We start from the raw sequence: 21239 nt of genomic DNA on the forward strand, positions 1-21239 counted from the left end.
AAAACAAAGTAAATAAAATTAATTACATTAGAAAGATGATGACAATTTTTAATTAAAGTTCCCCTGATAAATTGAGAGTAAATTTTAAAGATGACCAGGAGTAATTTTTTTTAATTACTCTAAACATTAGTTAATGAAACTAATTCAATTACTATCAAAAAAATTTGTTACAAATTAAAAAACATTTCATTTAATTTAGGTAAAATAAAATTTTATTTAAATTAAAATTAAAAATATAAAATATTAATTACTATAGATTAAAAAAAAAATTCCTTAATTTTGATGTAACAAAATTCATAAATTATAAGAAATTTAAGAGATAAGAAAAATGTTGTTTTCTTATATAAAATTTTTTGAATAATATATATGATTTTCAGTAATTATAATTTTAAAGACAAAATCAGAATTTTTTTTATAACTTCCTTTTTTGCTTACATCTCTGTAAATGAAAAAAATATATGAAATAATCATGAAATTTTAATTACGTAACACGCATTTGTCACGCTGGCAGTACAAGGTCAGCAATGGAGATTTTCAAGGTATTCCAGAGTGAGTGGGTCCTCAACATCAACAACGCATAAAAAAATACTATAGAAACATTTTTAAGTGGACTATCTAATATTTCAAACTATAAAAAAAGTACAAATTTTCAAATTCTATATTTTTCTCAGAATATTAAATTTATGTATCCAAATTTATAATATTATCTTTACTAATAATTACAGTAAAAAAAAAGTTAATGAGTAATTAATATTTTAGACTGTTATTTTAATTTTCTAGTTTATTGATTAGTTTTTTTTTAATTAATTACTATTAATTATTATTAAATTATTATTATTATTATTATTATTAATTAACAATTATCTTGACAAAAAATTATAAAAAACGAACATATTTATTTTACGATGCTTTTAAAAATACATATCATCATTTTTAAATAGAACAAAACAGAAATCATTTCTATTTGATGAGATGAAATCTGATTTACTGTGTGTATAATATTTATATTCGATGCTTAGAAAATAATTTACTTTTTTTTTTTCCTTTTCTTTTTTATGAAGAGTCTCATATGTTAGCGAAACTAATTTGACGTATTTATAAGAATTGAGAAAAAAAGTATAGACGCAGACCTAGTGAAACTTAATTTTTTTTTTTTTATTTTCAATGATAGTATTAAATAGATTTTCCGTATTTTTTCTTTTTTCTTTTTTAATCATTTATAAATCTTCGAACTAAGCTTAAAAGTCTTGTGTCGAGTGCAATTAATAGACAAATTGCAATCGATCATATGTTTTACACGACTTGACAAAAAAATATAACAGACTTTATATCATATATATATATATATAGCGAAGACGCAAGAAAAAATAATCATCGTTTAATACTGAAACCTTGAAGGTCTGACACAAGTATCGTAAGTTTTCGTCTGTCTTAATATTTTTCCTACATAAATTTTTTTCATAATTATCCCTTTCGAATGCTATTACAATCCAAAAAAAAAAAAAAAAAAAATTATCTATTAACATATTTACAGACTCTCAATTCACATGTTATAAATGACATGTCGAAATAAGACGTTAAAAGAACTCAGCTAACAAATTGTTATTTTTTAGGAACACATTTTTTTTTAATTTTCCACTTTATTAGAATCTAAACAATATTGTTTATTTAGATAAAAAATTCAAATTTTTCTTAAATTCATTTTATCAATTTCATTGTTTAGTGGTTTCTTTCTTTTTTTTTTTTGTGAAAGTGGTATAATAGTCGATAGAAGAAATAAAAATAATATATTGTACATTACCGTATGCTTTAGCTGAGTTCTTCTAAGATTAATATCTTAACTTAAAACGTCACTTGGTGAGAGAAAATCATCCTTCTGTTACATATTATTTTTCAGGTGGCGGAGATGTAATTTTCCTTTTGAATAGAAGAATATGAGGTTCTGAGGGAGAAATAATTTTAATAAATTCGTGTCTTTAAAAATCAATGAAATTAATTTATATCCAATTAACTGATTAAATAACTAAATTAGTAAATAAATAAAATTAGAAAAAAATCTTACCTGGATCATGAGTCATGTAATGTACCCAACCCTGACTTTGTTGTACCCCAATGTTTCTCCATTCTTTTTCACTTAATAATTGACCCCTTGGCACCAGTTTCACTAGTTCTTTTGGTAACGCAACATGTCTAAAAATAAATTATTTTTTTTCAATATTTTTAAAATTAAATAAAATTTCTTAACTTTACGTTAATTAAATATAAACAAATTAATTAAATTGAAGCCTAATATATTAATAAATTAAATTAAATACATTGTAATTAGATAAACTATATTATAAAATTCCTAATCTATAAATCTAAACATCTATATTTAACAATAAAAACTTTCCAAACATCTTTTTAATTTCTACGTTTTAATAATAAAAAAAACCATTTTAATTATTTTTACCTTTAGTAATCGAAATATATATTTATAATTTACAATTTCTAACATTCTGAGAAACTTTTAATTGAGAAATAAAGGATAAAATTAAAATATTGTTTGAAATACTCATCAAATGCATTTTGAGGTTATGTACCAAAATATGTCAAACTGTATATACAATAAAACTTTGAACGTTTTATATATGCATCAAAAACAGAAAAATAATACAAATAACACGAGAAAATGTTTTGTAAACTTAACAAAAACCACAAAATAGTTAAAACAACAGCTTGTTTTATTTGCGTTTCAAACAAAAGGAGTCATAAAAAAAGGGGATGAGAACATTTCTAATTTTCACAAACCTGTACTCATACGTATCGTCGTAATATTTGCTCGAATAGTAAATGTTATCAGCCATAATTATTCACTTTTTAATGCGCACAGTATTAACAAAAATGCAATGAAAATAAGCACAAAATTAAATGTTTTCAAAGAGAAATCTCAATAGCTTGCTTGACGGCGTGTCCTATATATATATAATTTGAATGTATTTAAAATTTAACGGATACACAAATGAAAAGTAAGTGGGGGAACCTCTCTAATCATTTAATACTAAAAATTAAAGAATCAATTAATATTTATCAAAAAGATTATTTTTTACTAAAACAAAATTAGAATTTTATTTCTCCATGGAATAATTTTATCTATAGTAAAGAGTTTTATTAATTATTTAAATAATAATTGCCTAAAACTAGAGTAGTAGATGTGTAATGCGCATAACAGGAAATCAGCTGTTAGTAAATTCATGATGGCCGCCATAAATACGTAAATATTGTTTTATAGGTTAAATTTTATGAACAATCGTTGACAATCGTTTTAAATCTATTTGTTAAAAAAAATAGTGTTTTTAATTAATTAATTAGGTTAATTGTCCTTGTATGATGGAAAGACACAGACATAAAAGTAATTATGAACGGTCGCGATCGAAAGAAAGACATGAAAATCGTGATAAATATAAACACAAAAGGGACGATGATTATGATAACAAAAAACGAGAAAAAAATTCCAGTTCTAGACATAAATCGGAAAAATCAAGTAATAAGAAGAAGAAATCTAAACAAAAGGAACGATCACGAAGTCGTGAGAAGTCTTCCAAACGTAAAAGTAAAAGGTTAGTGATTAAAGATAAATAAAATTGATTAAATTACTATATTATTTGTGATACAAAAACAAAGTGATTTTTTTTTTAACAAATAGTTTATGAGTTTAAAATTACATAAACCTTAAATAAAAATATATTTTCATAGATCACCATCTTCGTCTTCCTCTGATTCCTCTGATTCGACGTCATCTGGTTCGTCGTCAAATTCAACGAAACTTTTAGAAAAATTACAAAAACAACGTCAAGTAATGATTGATGAACGTAAACGACAAAAGGACATAATGAAAGCAACCGAAACACCCGAGGAGAAAAGATTACGTCGTTTAAAAAAGAAAGAGGCAAAGGAACGTAAACGAAAAGAAAGAATGGGCTGGGACAATGATTATTTACATTATACAAATACGGATAATCCATTTGGTGATGGAAATTTACTAACAACATTTGTTTGGAATAAAAAATTAGAGAAAGAAGGATTATTGGGTGTAAGTCGTGAACAATTGGAAATAAGAAATAGACATAAACAAGAAGAAAATAAAAGAGAATTGGAGAAAGTAAAGAAAAGACGAATGGAACGTGAATTAGAAAGACAACAAAGAGAAGCAGAAATGGCATTGTTACAACGTGGTAAAGAAGCAGCACAACTTGAACAATGGGCACGTCAAGAGGATCAATTTCATTTGGAACAAGCGCGATTAAGATCAAGAATAAGAATACAAGATGGTCGTGCAAAACCAATTGATTTATTGGCAAAATATATTAGTGCTGAGGAAGAAGTTGATGCAGTTGAAATGCATGAGCCTTATACTTATTTACGTGGTTTAAATGTTAAAGATTTGGAGGATCTTATTGAGGATATTAAAGTGTATAAAGAATTGGAGAGGGGTAAAAATTTAGATTATTGGAATGATATCACTGTAATTGTCGAGGATGAGCTTATAAAATTGAGAAAATTAGAAGGATCCGAATACGAGCTTGGTGAGTATTATTTTTTTTTTTATTTACTATACGTAAATAGTGTATTGCACTGTTAATTAAATATATAATCATAAAATTTTTATTTTCATATTTTGAATATTTACAATTTAATTAAGATTTTATTTTTAGTTTATTTTATTGCTTCCTCTCTAGAGGAAATATTTATTTTATTTATTTATACGCGTGTGAGAGTTAAATGAAATAAATCTTATCTTATTTATTTTATTTGTTGAAATTTAATATTTTTTCAGTCTAAAGTGATTTTATTATTTTTATTCAGCTGTTGGTCGAAGAGAAGGAATTCATGAGTCAGTTGCAAAGGATGTAACTGCCATTTTCAAGGGTAAGACAGCATCTCAACTTGAAGCTTTACAATTGCAAATTGAGACGAAAATTAGTGGTAAACCTGAAGGTGTTGACATTGGTTATTGGGAAAGTTTATTGTCTCAATTGAAAGGTAATTTTATATTTCAATTTTTTTAATTTTATTTCCTTTTCTAATTTTAATATTTAATTCTTCGTTTTTTAGCTCATATGGCCAGAGCTCGTTTACGTGATAGACATCAGGAGAATTTGCGTAAAAAATTGGAAGTTTTGATAGCCGAGCAAGGAGTAACAAAAGCAGAAGGCGAAGTCGATGTTTCACAAGAATCAAGTGAAATTTCTGTAAAAGCAGAAGAGCCTTCGTCAAGTTCCGCTCATGTGGAGAAGAATGATGACAGCCAATCGGAGTAAGAAATAATTTGTTTATTAATTGCAAATAATTTATTGTTTCTCTAATTAATTTTTAAACCATTTTTTTTTTTGCTTGCAAATTTTCAGTAAGGAACAAGAGAATGAAAACACAAGTGCAGGTGATGAAATGATAACGGAATCATTTAGTGAATATGAATCGGGTGGTTATTCACCGAAATATATAACACAATCGCAACTCGAACCGGGAACAATTGTCACTCTCGAGGAAGACGATAGTCAACGTTTGGAATATGCACGAAATATGGTTCTAAATACGGGTCGTAAAGTACAAAATGTTATGACAGCCGAGGAGCAGGCAATGTTGAAGGAAGCGAGAAAAAATATGGGCGACGATGAGGCTCAATTTAGCGTTGAATCATCATTGGAAGCACAAGTTTATCTTTGGTCTGACAAATATCGCCCGAGAAAACCACGTTACTTTAATAGAGTTCATACTGGATTCGAATGGAATAAATATAATCAAACCCATTACGATATGGATAATCCACCACCGAAAATTGTTCAGGGTTATAAATTTAATATCTTCTATCCGGATTTGATTGATAAAAGCACAACGCCAGAATATTTTTTGGTGAGTCAATTTTTATTTATCAAAAAAAAAAGTAATTTGTTTTTGATTTTAAAATTATAATTTTTAATTCAATTTCTATTCGTTTCTCAGACGCCATGTTCGGATAATAAGGATTTTGCAAATCTTCGATTTCACGCTGGCCCACCGTACGAGGATATTGCATTCAAAATTGTCAATCGAGAATGGGAATACTCCTACAAACGTGGATTCAGGTGTCAATTTCACAATAACATTTTTCAACTTTGGTTCCATTTCAAAAGATATCGTTATCGGCGATAGGGAACACTATTTGAATATTTATTATCTTTATATTTTGTACATATATATACAAATTTACAATTTCATTTCGTTCTATTTAGAAATTTTTCTAAATAAAATAATGCCGCGAAAAAAAATTAAAAGAGTAGACATTGAAACTAAATTTTTGCAACGTTTAAGAAGCAAAAAGAAAAAAATACATCAAAAAATTTGGACAAATGGAAATTTGATTAACTAGAATAAAAATGTAGTTAAATAAAAAATTTAGAATAACTTTCTAATAACTTTCAAAAATTTTCATTTATAATATAAAATTTTAATTAAATTTTTAAACAAAATAAAAAAGTTTCTTAAACGTTGCAAACTTTAGTTTCGTGAAGAGTCTATCATTTAAATATAAGTTTATCACAAATAGATGATTTTTGTTTTAATACTCCATTTTGTGAGTACATATTAGTTTTTTCTTTTTATTACGTTAATTAGAATAATCAAATTTTATTGCAACTTTTAAATAGAATTTCATTTGCGTCATATTTGCCCGCATCTTCTTGAAATTTTATCTGCAGATAATATTGCAAATTTTTTTTTTTATCAATTAGCTTTCTCTTTGCAAATAGACTTATCAATTAAGAATTATAATCCACTAATATAGAAAAGAATCAAATATTCCAAGGGAACTTCTGAGAATAATTTGTAAGTATATATTCTTTTTTATCGATTTATAAAAATATAACTACCAAATTGGAATTTTTAAATATTCTTTTTAATTCAATTTTTTGTATTGTTTATAAAAAGACATGTCTTTAAATTTTTTTAAAAATGTATTTGAATATTATTGAATTTCTACTTTTAATTATAAAATAATTTAAATTTATTTTGTTTATTTCTAGTTTTATTAATTTTTCAGTATTAATTAATTGTAATTACTTTTAGTAATTAATACTTACACAATTGGTAATAGAAAAAATTTCTTTTTACATAATTAAAAAAAAAATTATTTTTTAATTTACAAAAAGTAAAAACTAAATTTTTATTATTTAATTCTTAATTGTTTAATTAAATTTTAATTGACTGTATTTTTTTATTTCAGATGTAACACAGTTTGATAATTGGAATTTAATTGACGTTTAGAGTCAAATTTTCAATGTTTTATGTTGATTGTCCATTCGTTTCTATACAAAAAGAAAAACAGGAAAATGAAAGAACGCTCGTAATGTTCCTGTTATCTTCTCACATCTTTAATCTTGATAAAATTATAATTGACCATACAGTGAGTAGATATAACGCATTTGAAGCTTGCGTGAGTTGGCAGTGTAAGCCGCGAAAAATTTTGTTAATAGTGTTCGTTGGATCGATTTTCTCTTATGCACACGCCTGTGTGTATACACACAAATGAAACCGCAGGAGGGTGAATGCTGAAAGTCCACCTATAGCTATACCAAACCCAATGGCAAGGTAAATTCAAGCTCAGTACACCGTGTTATTGTTTAGAGTAAAAAAGGGCGCGCATTATTTGCTCGCAACATTTTTCAAAAAATATTTTTATAAATGAAAAACAAATTTTTTTTTAATTATTAAAATTGCATGACTGGATGAAAGAAAAATATTTTTATTTCCTTGATGAATTTTTTTTTTTTATAAACTTTTGTGTACTTCATTAATTTTAAATTTGCCAAGAAAGTTTTTGTTTTCGCGCATGTCCGGGTCTTGTGTAACTTATAATTAGAGAAGTTATTTGTGTAAACAACTTTTTTTTTTGTAAATAAACTTTTTTTTGTCAAATTTCACGAAAGTTTGCCAAGGAATTTACAGAAGAAAAAGATAACTTTTCTGAAGAATTTTTTCTCGATAAATCAAGTTTTTAAAATTTATTTTTTGTTCTTAAACAATTGAATATTGAGTTTTTTTGCGTTTTGTTTTTATCCTGACATTTTTCAAATTGTTAGTAGAATTATTTTTTCTTTTTAAATTTTTTTTGTACTATTTTTGAAATTTAGTTTTAAAAGAATATTGTTTAAAATTTATTAAAAAAAAAAAATGTTAAATTATTAAATTTGAAAAATTGAAATTTATAATTACATTTTTTAAAAAAACTGTTTGTAAATATTGTGAAAATTAAAGAGACTAATGAATTGAACATTATTCACGTTTTCGTGAATTAAAAATTAATTTTTATTTTATCTAGTGAAGAAAATTACAAAATTTGTAAAATTCTACAAATGAATGTCTGGGTGGGTGGTAAAAACGATGAAGTGGCAAAAGCCATCTGCCGATTTTCTCTCGGAAAAGACTTTTCTTGTGCTTAACAAAGATCTGGATCTTTTTAAAGGTAAATAGACAAAAATTTATTCTTTAAGCACAATTTCTTTTTTATTTTAATCATATATTTTATTTTTATTTTATTTATTAATTATAATTAAATTAAAATTATCTACTATTTACTAGCATTTTTTTTTCTTGTCTTTAATTCTACAAATCTTTATTTTTTCTATTAAATTTAACTTTTATTTTCTATATATTATGTCATAATGTTTTGAAATGTTTGATATAATAAAAAAAGGTAGGGTAACTATAGGTAGTTTGCTCCATATTTCCGGGGTCAATGCAAACAGAAGTGCACTTTCATTGAATTATTCGTTATTTTATATAGTTCTTGTTGAAATCGATAAAACAAGAGAGTGATCTATCGCCTAACTTTTTGAAATGAGGGAAAATTTTCTTCAATCCGATAATATAAACGTTTTTTTAGTTGATTGATCTATTTTAAAAGATTAAAATTTTTCAAATAAAATTAATTTAAACTTTTGTAATTGAAAAAAAAAAAGATTCTTTATCATCAATAATTTATAATAATATTAGAAATCAATTAACTATTATTATTAATTGTTTTCTTTTTTTATAATATAATTAATTTTTTCATTAATGTGACTAACTCGAATTTTGAATAAATCAAATTAGATTTTAATTTTTTTTATTTCTTTTATAATTTTATATTTATATGATATTTATTTTAAAACTAAAAAAATGAAATTTTTTCCAGATAATACGGCAACGTGGCCGCCGAAAGTAAAGAAAATTACATTAAAACAAAATGTAATTATTGAGAGACCAAAAACGGCAAATTTGGAAAAACCAAGTATTTTAAATCCTGATTTAATGGACAAATTGGATATGTCAATGTTGAGCAAGGATTCGTTGAGTCGTATTCGATTAGGGGGTCAATTAGGTGGTGGGGGTGTGCCCTCGACCTCGTCCTCATCGAAGCGAAGACAACAGCGTGCATCCATCGATACGGAACTGCCTCGACACACCCGGACGACAAGCTTCACTAAGTGCACCACCACGCGGAAGAAACAACGTCCCATTTCGCGATCTTCGACTGACAATTTTTTTCGTGTCGATTTATCGCCCCTTGAACTTTCTTCTATGCATATGCAGCATCACCATAAATCGGGGTTTGTTCTCTAAAATTATTCCACTAATTTTTCTTTTTTTTTTTAATTTAAAAATATTGTATGAAATTAAATTTAAATTTTCTCTTATGCTTTCTTTTGTTATCAGTGACGGAAAATCTGATCGGAAATTGGACAATAACAATAATAACGGAAGTGGAATTTCAGCAAAATTCACAAATTTATCACAACCATCACGAAAATCAGTGAATGAAAATATTTCCTCGGATGTTGAATTATTCACGAGATTTATTAAAGGAACACCGGAACCTTGTACAACGTGTGGACTTAACGATCAACCAGAACGTTTACATAGTCATCCAAAAGTTCCAATTCTCAAAAATAAATTGGGCAATAACAATTTGAATAATAACGTTTCGTCAATTGTAAAAAAAAGTATTCAAAAGCCAGTTGCATTAAATTTTCGTAGCGATAAAAATAATAAGGAAAAAATGAAGAGTCATGTGGAAACGTCAAAAAAAATGTCAACTACTGGCAAAAGTAAAACACCGAGTCCAATATCGACAAAAAATTCAGCTAAAACTGGAGAAAATAATGATTCACGAATTCCCAAGACACTCACTTGTTACATTTGTAATCGTGATTATGGAACTGCGAGTTTTCCAATTCATGAACCAAAGTGCCTCGAAGTAAGAAAATTAAGAAATTACAAAAAATCTTTTTTTTTTAATTTTATAAAATTTTTATTAACTATTAAAAAAATATTTACTTTAAAAATTATTTGTTTAATTGTTTATTATAATTAACAGAAGTGGGAACGAGAAAACAAAACTTTGCCACCTTCACAAAGGCGACCAATTCCTCAGAGACCAAATGTGCCAATTGATCATCAAGATTGGAATTTGAAAGCATTGGAAAAATGTCAAGTAAGTATTTAAAAAAAAGACAATCGTATAATATTAAAAATAAAAAAGACAATTATAGGTATTTTAATAACAAATTTAACCATGATTTAAAATTGAAAGATACCTTTATAATTATAATATAAAAGAGAGTAATAAACATTAATGTTCTTATTTAAATAAAATACAGACATTATTGATACCGTGTTCAAAATGCGGAAGAACATTCCTCGCTGATAAGATAAATGTCCATGAAATCAATTGCAAATCATATTGGCAGGTAGAAAATTTAATTTGGCATCGTTTCTCATAAAATTTATAAATTATGTGAAAATAATTCAAAGATTTAAATATACATAATTTATCAAGAAAAATTGATTATTAATAGAAAAAGTTGATCTCTTAAAAAAAAAATATTAGTTAAAAATAATTTTTTATACGAAAATTTGAATTTTCCACAGAATATTGAGAATGAAAATCCAGATGCGAAGCCAAAATTAAATCGTATTCGTTCAGGACCACCGACAGTTGTTTGTGAAATTTGTTCTCGAAATTTTGGTACAAGAAGTATAAAAATTCACATGCCACAATGTTTGAAAAAATGGCAATTTGAAAATGGTAAATTGCCATCAAATCAAAAGGCTAATGGATCGTTAAGAAAAAATATGGCATCACGATCCGAAGAAACAGTTCAACGACGAAAATCATCGGCAGTGAGTTGAAAAGAAGAATTTTTCTTTTTTTTTTCTTATCTTTTTGCATGAGTTTTTATTTGTGTATAAATATGATAAATAAATTGTAAATGTTTTGTTACTGTTTTAAAAATATTGCATGACTTTCATTTTCTACAGTAAGTAAATTTTCTATAAGAATTTTAATTTAATTTTAATTTATTGCTTTCATTGTATAATTATTTTTTTACTTCTTTATTTGTCCATATTTTATTTTTCTTATTATTTTTGAATTTTTTTTTTACTATCTGTTACTTGTTTTTTAAAAATTATTTTATTAATTTTGTTTCTTGACGTTTTTGTTAATTGTCTTAAAAAAAAGAAAAAAAAATGTTTGCAGGATTCTGTGTCGAAGAAAACTTTCACGTGTTACTTATGTGACAGGAATTTTGGTTCTGCCAGTATTAGTATTCATGAAACTCAATGTCTAAAACGATGGCACATTGAAAACAATAAGTTACCTGTACAAAAGAGAAAGAAAGAACCAAAGAAACCTGACAATACAATAAGTAAGTTTTTTTCACTAATTTCTTACCACTAAAGAATTTTTATTAATTGTGAAAATTTAAAAATACACCTTATTGTTTCATTGTACAATTTTTGAATTGTTTAAATTCCTTTGTCAAAGAAATTAGAAAATTTATTTCATATTAATTTTTAATTTAATTTTAATTTTTTCATATATTTATTGTATTTAAAATTTTATTGATATTTTTTTGTTACTAAAGGGATTTTTTGTAAATCTAAATTATCAAGAGTGGAATGACCTCAAATAATTGATTCGCGTTTGAATAACTAACATTTTTCTCTATATAGTCAAGCACACGCAAGTTCAGTTATTAACGATTTACATGAAAAAGTAATCTTTAGTAAAAACTGTAATTATTCCCTTTTATTTTACGATCAAATCATTTAGAAACTATTATATAATTGTATGAGTAAAAAAATTAAAAATTTGTAAAAATTAAAAAATATTTCTTTTTAAAAATTTGCAAAAAGTTTTTATTTCTAAATAAAAGGTTTATTTTAATGAAATTATCTTCTTATAATCGTGGAGGATATTAATGATTGAAAAAATTCAAATATTATTTCAAGTTCACGTATCTATTTATAAAACAAAAATAATATTATACTTTACACGATTGCTCTTGATATAAATAAATTATATGTTTACTATATTTTAAAGGTAAACTTCCACTTTATATCCTACACCTGCAAACAGGTGCTGTATAAATATTGATCCTAAAGTTACCCTGCAAATTTAAATTTTAATTCTCGACTACTGCATTACGAGCTTTCGTGACGTGGTGTGATCCCTTATGCAACAATCTAATGACCGATTATCACATGAGTTTCACATGAGTAAATTTAAAAAAAAAATCAATTTTTCCTAAAAGAAACTAGAAATATTGAGTAAATGAGATAAAAAATATCGAATATTATCGAAACAAAATATTGTTATTTAAAATAATTAAATTATTATTATTGTATTTCGAGTATATCATTAAAAATGAATGAATTAATTTTTAATTAAAACAGACTCTAGAATTTACTATTTAAAAAATTTAAATTTTCTCCAGAAAAATCAGTTTTAATTTGTAATAAACAAAATTTTATTTTAGTTTTTTTTTTAAATTAAATAAATAAAATGAAATAATAAATGAAAATATTTAAGTAAAATAAATAAATACTTATTTGTAGTAAAATAAAAAAATAGAAAAATAAATTAAATAACATTTGAAAATTAAATTAATTTGTTTAATTAAATTATTTTCTTTTTTCAAAAACTGAAAAAAAATTTGTAAAAATTTCTTAATTTTTGTTCGCTGTGACCTTTAGGGCTATTTTTAAAATGCCCTTTTATCTTCATTATAACAATCATGGTTTGTAAAATTGGAATTATAGTCTTTGCAAAAAAGCGGCCAGGGCCAAGATCGATCGATTGACATGCATCATATTATTGTGAGGTTTTTACACATTGGATGCACATTATAAATTCATAACAGAAGACTGACACAATGAAATTATTGCAAAACATTCAATTCAATTTTAATTTTTTTTTTTCAATAATTTATTTCGATTTTTATTGAATTTTAATTTCTTTTTTTTTTTAATTTTTCTATCTCTCTAAATATAAATTTGCTTTTTATTTCTATTTTCTTTTTTACGTTTTTATTTTTCTTTTTTATTGGATTTTAATTTTTGTTTTGTAATTTCACTAAATTTGAATTTTATTATTAATTTTCAAGTCAGTAAAAATAAATTAAATGAAATAAATAAATTGAAAATTAAATTCTAATAATTTATATTTCAATAAGTTGCAAATTATTCTTAATTTATATGAATAAAAAATAAATTTCAATTTACAGGTGAAGCAGCTTCTCGAAAATCGGCTCCAACTTCATCTGAATTAGCGGAATTAAGTTGGAAACAACATCTGGACAAATTGATTCCTTGTAATAAATGTAAAAGAACATTTAATCCCGATAGAGTAACTATACATCAACGAAGTTGTAAAGGAACTTGATAAAGGAAATTCATTTTTTTTCTTTAACAAAAAAAAAAATCGAAAAACTTATACTAAATATTTTTTGTCGTATCTTGATAATAATTAATTTACAGTAAATAATTACAGTTTAGATTTTATTGTTTTATGCGCACTTTATTATAAATAATAAGTAAAAAATAGTGTTTCCACTGAGATCAATGAATCATATTAGATTTAAAAATTTTTTAATAATTGTTTTTAAATGTGAAAAATAATAATAGAATTTAAATTTTTTCAAAAACGTGTAATTTATCTAGTTATAAATTTTGTACAAAAAAAAAAAACAAGATAAAAGTAGAATTACTTTTTGAAAATATATACAATAAGCAACTGTCGAAATATAATTTAGAAAATTAAAATATTAAATTTTTTAAAAATAAATATTGAGTTTGATTAATGTTATTAATTGTTCTCTATATTTATTAATTACCAAATGAATTTCTTAGTTAATATACGAAATTGTTTTTAGTTTTTATAAAATTTCAAATTTATAGAAAAACTTATTTTTTTTATTACAAAATATTTATATTTCTTATTTATTTATCATTACTTTGTGAAAACAATTTTTCTCAAGATTTGCAGTTTTAAAATTAAATGAACACGCTAAAATAAATTTATTTTTTATTGTTTTCTAAATTGATTTAAATTTTCGCGGGTAATATCGATAAAGTAGAAAACAATCGAAAGGCGATAAAAACCGGAAGTGCAGGTTTTTGTTCATAGTTCCCCACCCTCCTCCACCCTCGAATTCCTAATAAAAAATTCATAGCATTCCTTTAAAATTATATATTCAGCAGCATCTTTTTTTTATGATAATCATGTGGGGAACGAAACAAAAAAAAAAAATTCACTTTTCACGTGAATGGAAGTTGCGCGCGCAACAACAAGCTGCGTAGATGATAGTTTATTTTGTGTCCAAGCGACGCAAGCAAATTGAGTGCAACGCCCTCTGTCTTAAGATTGCATGAAGCAAAGGATTTCTTCCTTCAGAATCCTGTTCTTTCCCAGGGAGTCCGCCATTGTTGGCGCACGTATTATTTCTTTGATCAGGCTAACGATAATCGGACAACATCCAAAATGGTATGTAACATCTATAAACAGTTTTACTCTCATTATAATCTGTGCAGTGTAACAAGTGTAATTTTTCATATATTTAATGTCATCGAAATATTCATTCAATTTGGGAAATAGAAAACTGTTGGAATTGCCTCGGATTGCGCAACTTGACTGTGTGTGCTGAAAAAAGTTTTTCCTCATGGTTCCTTTTTCGATGAATTTATTTAAAATTAAAACATTGCTTGTGTATGTTGTTAAAAATAAATAAAACACTTAAAAATGTGCGGTAGAAAAAAAATTCACATGATAAAAATGACGTTTCTATGAAATATGTCAATGGTTGATGAAAACGTGTCATGGTGTGCTTCTCATTAGCACTAGCTCCGCGTATATCGTGATTTAATCACGCGGTACACTTTTTTTTCTTCCTTATACACGTGGAAGAAGAGAATAATTTAATTGGAAATTGTCAGGAAATTTTTTTTTCTGAATAAAAGCTGTGCTATCGACTCGTTTTGTTTCACAATATGGTATCATCTGATTACAATGATTAATTGCTTTTGTACTTAGAAATTTCTCAAGAATTCTGATTTTTCTTTATTTTAACAGTAGTTTATAATTTGCTTTTTTGGAAGTTTTTCTGTTTTTTTTCTAACATAACCTTAAAAAAAAATTGAATTTTTTTTTTAAAAGGATTTTAATGAATTTTGTTTTTTTTTAGGTGAACTTTACGGTAGACGAGATCCGTGCGATGATGGACAAGAAGAAGAACATCAGAAACATGTCCGTCATTGCTCACGTCGATCATGGAAAATCAACATTGACTGACTCCCTCGTGTCCAAAGCCGGTATTATTGCTGGTGCCAAGGCTGGTGAAACGCGTTTCACCGATACACGCAAAGATGAACAGGAACGATGCATCACGATTAAATCGACGTATGTATTTTTTTCAAATTTTGTGTTTTCTCTTTAAGAATTAATTAAATTTATTATGTTAATTGAAAATTTAAATGAAAAATGTATACAAAATTTTTGTTTGGAAAATAAAAGAAATTTCGAAATGCGAGGGTGTCAACGATTCCTCTAGTTGTTCGGCCCTCGATAATTAACATATTAACTGAATCAATTGATTTCTCTCATTAGCGCAATTTCTATGTTCTTTGAACTGGAAGATAAGGATATGGCTTTCATTACCAATCCGGATCAACGTGATAAAGATGAAAAGGGTTTCCTTATTAATCTTATTGACTCACCTGGACACGTCGATTTCTCCAGCGAAGTAACAGCAGCTCTTCGTGTAACTGATGGAGCTCTCGTTGTTGTCGATTGTGTTTCTGGTAAGATTTATTTTTTTTAAATCCCCCTTTTTTTTAGAAACATTACATTTTTTTTTTCATTTTGAGAGAAAATTAAAATTATCTTTTTCCAGGTGTCTGTGTGCAAACGGAAACTGTGTTGCGTCAAGCAATTGCTGAACGTATCAAGCCAGTTCTTTTCATGAACAAAATGGACCGTGCATTGCTCGAGCTTCAACTTGAAAGCGAAGAGCTTTATCAAACTTTCCAACGTATTGTTGAAAATGTTAATGTTATTATTGCTACATATTCTGATGATAGTGGTCCAATGGGTGAAGTTCATGTTGATCCAAGCAAAGGATCTGTTGGTTTTGGATCCGGTCTTCATGGCTGGGCATTTACGTTAAAACAATTTTCTGAAATGTATGCCGAGAAATTCAAGATTGACGTAGTCAAATTAATGAACAGACTTTGGGGTGAGTCGTTTTTCAATCCAAAAACAAAGAAATGGTCAAAACAGAAAGAGGCTGACAACAAACGTTCATTTTGTATGTACGTTTTGGATCCAATTTACAAGGTGAGAATGTGCTCTTTTTTTTCTATTTCTCTTCTGGCACAATAGCGTCATTCTGAAGTGAGTTTTATTGGTTTTCATATTTTTTGAAACTGATAAACTTACCTGGACAGTGTTGACAGTGCGCAAACAGAAGAAGATTAAAAATTTGAGTTTGTATTTCAAAGTTACCACTGAACCTCTATCTTTATGTTCGTTAGTGAAAAACTGCGATACAGACTGTACAAAAAAAAGTAAAAATATATTTTATCAATCGCTAATTCGTTTTCATTTCTTTTTGCTCAGGTGTTCGATTGTATCATGAATTATAAGAAAGAAGAGACCAAGAGTCTACTCGAGAAATTAGGCATCACTTTGAAGCATGAGGATGAAGACAAGGATGGCAAATCTTTATTGAAGGTATTTTTCCTTTGTAATAATTAATTTCGTCAACATTTGTAGATAAATCAATTAAATTTAGAATTGAATTTATCAATTAAATAATTTTTTTTTCCATGATGAACGTTCTAAAACATATTTTCTGACACCTCTTCTGAATCGTTGTGAGAGAGTCTTATGAACATTAACTGACATTTATTTTTGATTTTCAATTGTAATTGAAAAAAAAAAAATAATCTTGCTTTCATGTTATTAAAAGTGAAATTTCTTGTAGGTTGTTATGAGAAGTTGGCTCCCAGCTGGTGAGGCACTTCTTCAAATGATAGCCATTCATTTACCGTCACCTGTGACTGCTCAAAAATACAGAATGGAAATGTTATACGAGGGACCTCATGATGATGAAGCCGCCGTTGCTATTAAGGTAAAAATCAATATTTTCTATTTCAAAATTTTTCAATTTTATTTTCCATTAATTTTAACATTGGCTTTATTAACAAATTTGATTTTTTTTATTTATTTTTAAATAATTATAAAGTAATTATAATTTATTAAATTAAAATAAAATGATGAATGTTCTTCACAGACCTGTTCGGATTTAATAATGAACGACAGTTAAGAACGGCCAACTGACGATTTATTTATTTTTTTTAAATAGAAAAGAAATTAAATTTTTGGAACAAATTTTTATTTTGTTTGTTGTTTTTTTTTACAGAACTGTGATCCAAATGGACCACTCATGATGTACATCTCAAAAATGGTACCGACATCTGACAAAGGACGTTTCTATGCGTTTGGTCGTGTGTTTTCTGGAAAAGTATGCACCGGAATGAAAGCACGTATCATGGGACCCAATTTCACACCTGGAAAGAAGGAAGATTTGTACGAGAAGGCCATTCAGAGAACTATTTTGATGATGGGTCGTTATGTTGAAGCTATCGAGGATGTTCCATCTGGTAAAATAATATTCTATATTTTTCATTTTATTTATACAATATGAATGTTGTGTTTATTACAACTAAGAAGTAAACGAATTATATGTTATGTTTTTGACAGTTTCACCTTGATTGAAAATTCTTGTAAAATCAATGTTTATTGATCTAAAGTGATGAAATTACACAGACCTGTCCTGAAAAATAATGAACGACAGACTATAATCTCTCTGATAAAATTTTTGTAATTTGTAAATTGTTTTTTTTTTTTGGAATGTTTACTAAATTAATTTTTCTTCATAGGTAACATTTGCGGTCTTGTCGGTGTTGATCAATTCTTGGTGAAAACTGGTACCATCACAACATTCAAGGAAGCTCACAACATGAAAGTCATGAAATTCTCCGTCTCACCTGTCGTTCGTGTTGCAGTCGAACCTAAAAATCCAGCTGATTTACCTAAATTAGTCGAAGGTATGTAATTAATTTAATTTAATTAAAAATACCTCAAATTTTTTTAAATTATAAATTATGAAACTAATCAATATGATGAAAGCATTTTTTGAGCACTGGGTTATGATTGAACAGTGATTATCGTTGACAACCTGATTACTATTGATTAGGGAGGAAAATTTTGTTAACAAAAAGAGTATGTGTTACTAATTGGATTTTTCTTTTTTTTTTTTTTTTTTGGATGAACAGGTTTGAAACGTTTGGCTAAATCAGATCCTATGGTTCAATGTATCATCGAAGAGTCTGGCGAGCACATTATTGCCGGTGCTGGTGAACTTCATCTTGAAATTTGTCTCAAGGATCTTGAGGAAGATCATGCATGTATTCCCATCAAGAAATCAGATCCTGTTGTATCATACAGAGAAACAGTTTCGGAAAGATCAGATCAAGTATGCTTATCTAAATCTCCAAACAAGCACAATCGTCTCTTCATGAGAGCACAACCAATGCCTGACGGTCTTCCCGAGGACATTGATAACGTAAGGATTCAATTTCTTTTTTTTTCATTTGTTTTTAATTTAGTATTTAAATGATGATTGTTCTTCACAGACCTGTTCTGAATTAATAATGAACGACAGTTAAGAACGGCCAACTGACGATTTAATTTTAGGAAAGAAAAATACTTTGATATTTGTGTACAATTTTTTAAAAATAAATTTTCTCTTAATTACAGGGAGAAGTTAATCCAAGAGACGATTTTAAGGTACGAGCTCGTTATCTTGGTGAGAAGTACGACTATGATGTTACAGAGGCCAGGAAAATTTGGTGCTTCGGTCCCGATGGAACTGGACCAAATATCCTTGTCGATTGCACAAAGGGAGTGCAATATCTTAATGAAATTAAGGACTCTGTTGTCGCTGGATTCCAATGGGCCACGAAAGAGGTGAATTTCTTTTTTTTTTGTACTTATTTCTCCCCCCTCTTTCTATTTTTCTTTTTTTTTCAATTTGAATTTTTTGGCTAATTATTTTTTCGCTAATAGGGAGTTCTCTCTGAAGAAAATTTGAGAGGAGTTCGATTCGATATTGAGGATGTTACGTTGCACGCTGATGCCATTCACAGAGGAGGTGGACAAATCATTCCCACAACGAGACGTTGCTTGTATGCTTGTCTTCTTACTGCAAAACCGAGACTTATGGAACCGGTCTACTTATGTGAAATTCAGGTAAACTATTTACTTTTCATTTCAATTATAATTGTTTTTTTTATATATATGTATTTGTTAATTTTTTTAATTGTATTTTTATTTCTTTTTTTTAATTTTAAATAATTGTTGGTAAAATTTAAATGATGAACGTTCTAAAAAATATTTTCTGACACCTCTTCTGAATTTTCGTGAAGTGAGTCAATGAACATTAACTGATAATTGATAAAGATTTTTTTTATAATTCATTGATTTGTTTTTACTGGAGTAATAATAAAATTTTTGTTGTTTTTTTTTATTATAGTGCCCAGAAGTTGCTGTTGGTGGAATTTATGGAGTGTTGAATCGCAGGAGAGGTCATGTTTTTGAAGAACAACAAGTGGCTGGTACCCCTATGTTTGTTGTTAGAGCTTATCTTCCCGTTAACGAGTCATTTGGATTCACTGCTGATTTGCGTTCCAACACTGGCGGTCAAGCTTTCCCACAATGTGTATTTGACCATTGGCAAATTCTTCCTGGAGATCCAATGGAAACCTCCACTCGACCATACACAGTTGTTCAAGTAAGTTTCACTTTTTTTTTCTAATTTAAATGTCATTTTACAAAGAAATTTGTTGTACTCTAAAAAAAAAATTCCTTAATTAACGAGACAATAAATGAATTAGAAAAGTTTTAAATTTCTTGCCACGATCATAACTGATGGCAGTGCTTTTAAGTGCTTTGCCGTTTTTAAACTCGTGGAATAGTAATTGTTTTTAAAGTTTCGGTATTCCAGACAATCTGGTTTGCCAGAATAGGGAAACGAACATTAAAAAAGATTTTTTTTTTTTAAGAATTATTTGATTAGAAATTACGAGTCTTTCTAACAGTTTTCTTTTTTTTTTTCAGGAAACTCGTAAGAGAAAGGGATTGAAGGAAGGACTCCCAGATTTGTCATCGTATTTGGATAAATTGTAACTGACATACTTTATTTAAATACCTATTTTATTTAAATTTTGTAATTGAATCTAACGCTGCCTCTTATATATATATAATACTTAAATACATTTAAAAGTAACGTAATCGATTTATTTTCCAAGAATAAATATTGGAATTAAAATAAAATTTAAAAAAAAGAGAAAAACGATTTATTTCGTGAAATTTAGTGAAACTAATATTGTTAAAGAATGCAAATATTTTTAATGAGTATTCGTGTTTTATACGTTAAATTATCGGAAGAGAGGAAACAAAAAGAAAAAAAAAGAAAAAACAGAAATGTCTTTTAGAAACCAAAAAAAATTGAAAAAATTGTTAATTACATTACAAATTGTATTTTTTACGTTCTTTTTAAGTGTATTTTTGTTGTTTATGTTATTGCACTGTCGGTAAATTTTCAATTGACTGAAAACAAAAAAAAAACATCAATAGCAAAATGCAATCTCTAATGAATTTGATTGCGAACAAAACAATGTACTCGTACAATGAAACGACTATGAAATAACAAAACTTTAAAAAAAAAAACGAAAGTAATTTCTTTTATCCCTTATTAAACCTCGACAATTTATCTTTTTTTTTAATCAGATAAATTAGAAGTGAAAATAGTTTTAAAGAAACTTAAATTAAAATGGTA

General features: G+C 26.8%; 3 protein-coding genes across 3 annotated transcripts; 2 read left to right on the forward strand and 1 right to left on the reverse strand.

Moving 5' to 3' along the window:
* Nucleotides 1–876: 876 nt before the first annotated feature.
* On the reverse strand, nucleotides 877–2980 carry LOC127277307 (cyclin-dependent kinases regulatory subunit-like). The gene is made up of 3 exons (XM_051298331.1): nucleotides 2791–2980; nucleotides 2063–2190; nucleotides 877–1942 (listed from the first exon to the last, which is right to left on the reverse strand). The coding sequence occupies exons 1-3, from the start codon at nucleotides 2844–2846 to the stop codon at nucleotides 1887–1889; spliced, it is 240 nt and encodes a 79-aa protein (XP_051154288.1). The 5' UTR covers nucleotides 2847–2980; the 3' UTR covers nucleotides 877–1886.
* Nucleotides 2981–3215: 235 nt separating this feature from the next.
* Nucleotides 3216–14125, forward strand: LOC127277308 (cactin). Its single transcript, XM_051298333.1, has 12 exons — nucleotides 3216–3599; nucleotides 3736–4565; nucleotides 4846–5022; nucleotides 5095–5296; nucleotides 5388–5892; nucleotides 9223–9605; nucleotides 9712–10252; nucleotides 10373–10489; nucleotides 10656–10745; nucleotides 10927–11178; nucleotides 11537–11705; nucleotides 13566–14125. Exons 1-12 carry the CDS (start codon nucleotides 3367–3369, stop codon nucleotides 13721–13723), a joined length of 3657 nt encoding a protein of 1218 aa, XP_051154290.1. The 5' UTR covers nucleotides 3216–3366; the 3' UTR covers nucleotides 13724–14125.
* Nucleotides 14126–14177: 52 nt separating this feature from the next.
* On the forward strand, nucleotides 14178–21135 carry LOC127277394 (translation elongation factor 2). The gene is made up of 14 exons (XM_051298495.1): nucleotides 14178–14189; nucleotides 14648–14824; nucleotides 15522–15736; nucleotides 15944–16137; nucleotides 16230–16672; nucleotides 16955–17068; nucleotides 17322–17468; nucleotides 17760–18000; nucleotides 18280–18447; nucleotides 18676–18965; nucleotides 19160–19369; nucleotides 19469–19651; nucleotides 19935–20192; nucleotides 20519–21135. The coding sequence occupies exons 1-14, from the start codon at nucleotides 14178–14180 to the stop codon at nucleotides 20585–20587; spliced, it is 2721 nt and encodes a 906-aa protein (XP_051154452.1). The 3' UTR covers nucleotides 20588–21135.
* Nucleotides 21136–21239: the final 104 nt, after the last annotated feature.

Source organism: Leptopilina boulardi, unplaced genomic scaffold, assembly GCF_019393585.1.
Source record: "Leptopilina boulardi isolate dan_hultmark-lab unplaced genomic scaffold, ZJU_Lbou_2.1 LbouV2_165, whole genome shotgun sequence".
Classification (NCBI taxonomy): Eukaryota; Metazoa; Arthropoda; class Insecta; order Hymenoptera; family Figitidae; genus Leptopilina; species Leptopilina boulardi.

Coding starts and splice junctions, on each gene's coding strand:
- LOC127277307 (XM_051298331.1), bottom strand. CDS start 2,846: ATGGCTGATAACATTTACTATTCGAGCAAATATTACGACGATACGTAT. Junction 2,191..2,790: donor GACGATACGTATGAGTACAG/GTTTGTGAAAAT, acceptor ATTTATTTTTAG/ACATGTTGCGTTACCAAAAG. Junction 1,943..2,062: donor TTACATGACTCATGATCCAG/GTAAGATTTTTT, acceptor TTTCTCCCTCAG/AACCTCATATTCTTCTATTC.
- LOC127277308 (XM_051298333.1), top strand. CDS start 3,367: ATGATGGAAAGACACAGACATAAAAGTAATTATGAACGGTCGCGATCG. Junction 5,893..9,222: donor CAACGCCAGAATATTTTTTG/GTGAGTCAATTT, acceptor CCGAAAGTAAAG/AAAATTACATTAAAACAAAA. Junction 9,606..9,711: donor CAGCATCACCATAAATCGGG/GTTTGTTCTCTA, acceptor TTTTGTTATCAG/TGACGGAAAATCTGATCGGA.
- LOC127277394 (XM_051298495.1), top strand. Junction 16,673..16,954: donor TTTTGGATCCAATTTACAAG/GTGAGAATGTGC, acceptor CTTTTTGCTCAG/GTGTTCGATTGTATCATGAA. Junction 19,370..19,468: donor TCCAATGGGCCACGAAAGAG/GTGAATTTCTTT, acceptor TTTCGCTAATAG/GGAGTTCTCTCTGAAGAAAA.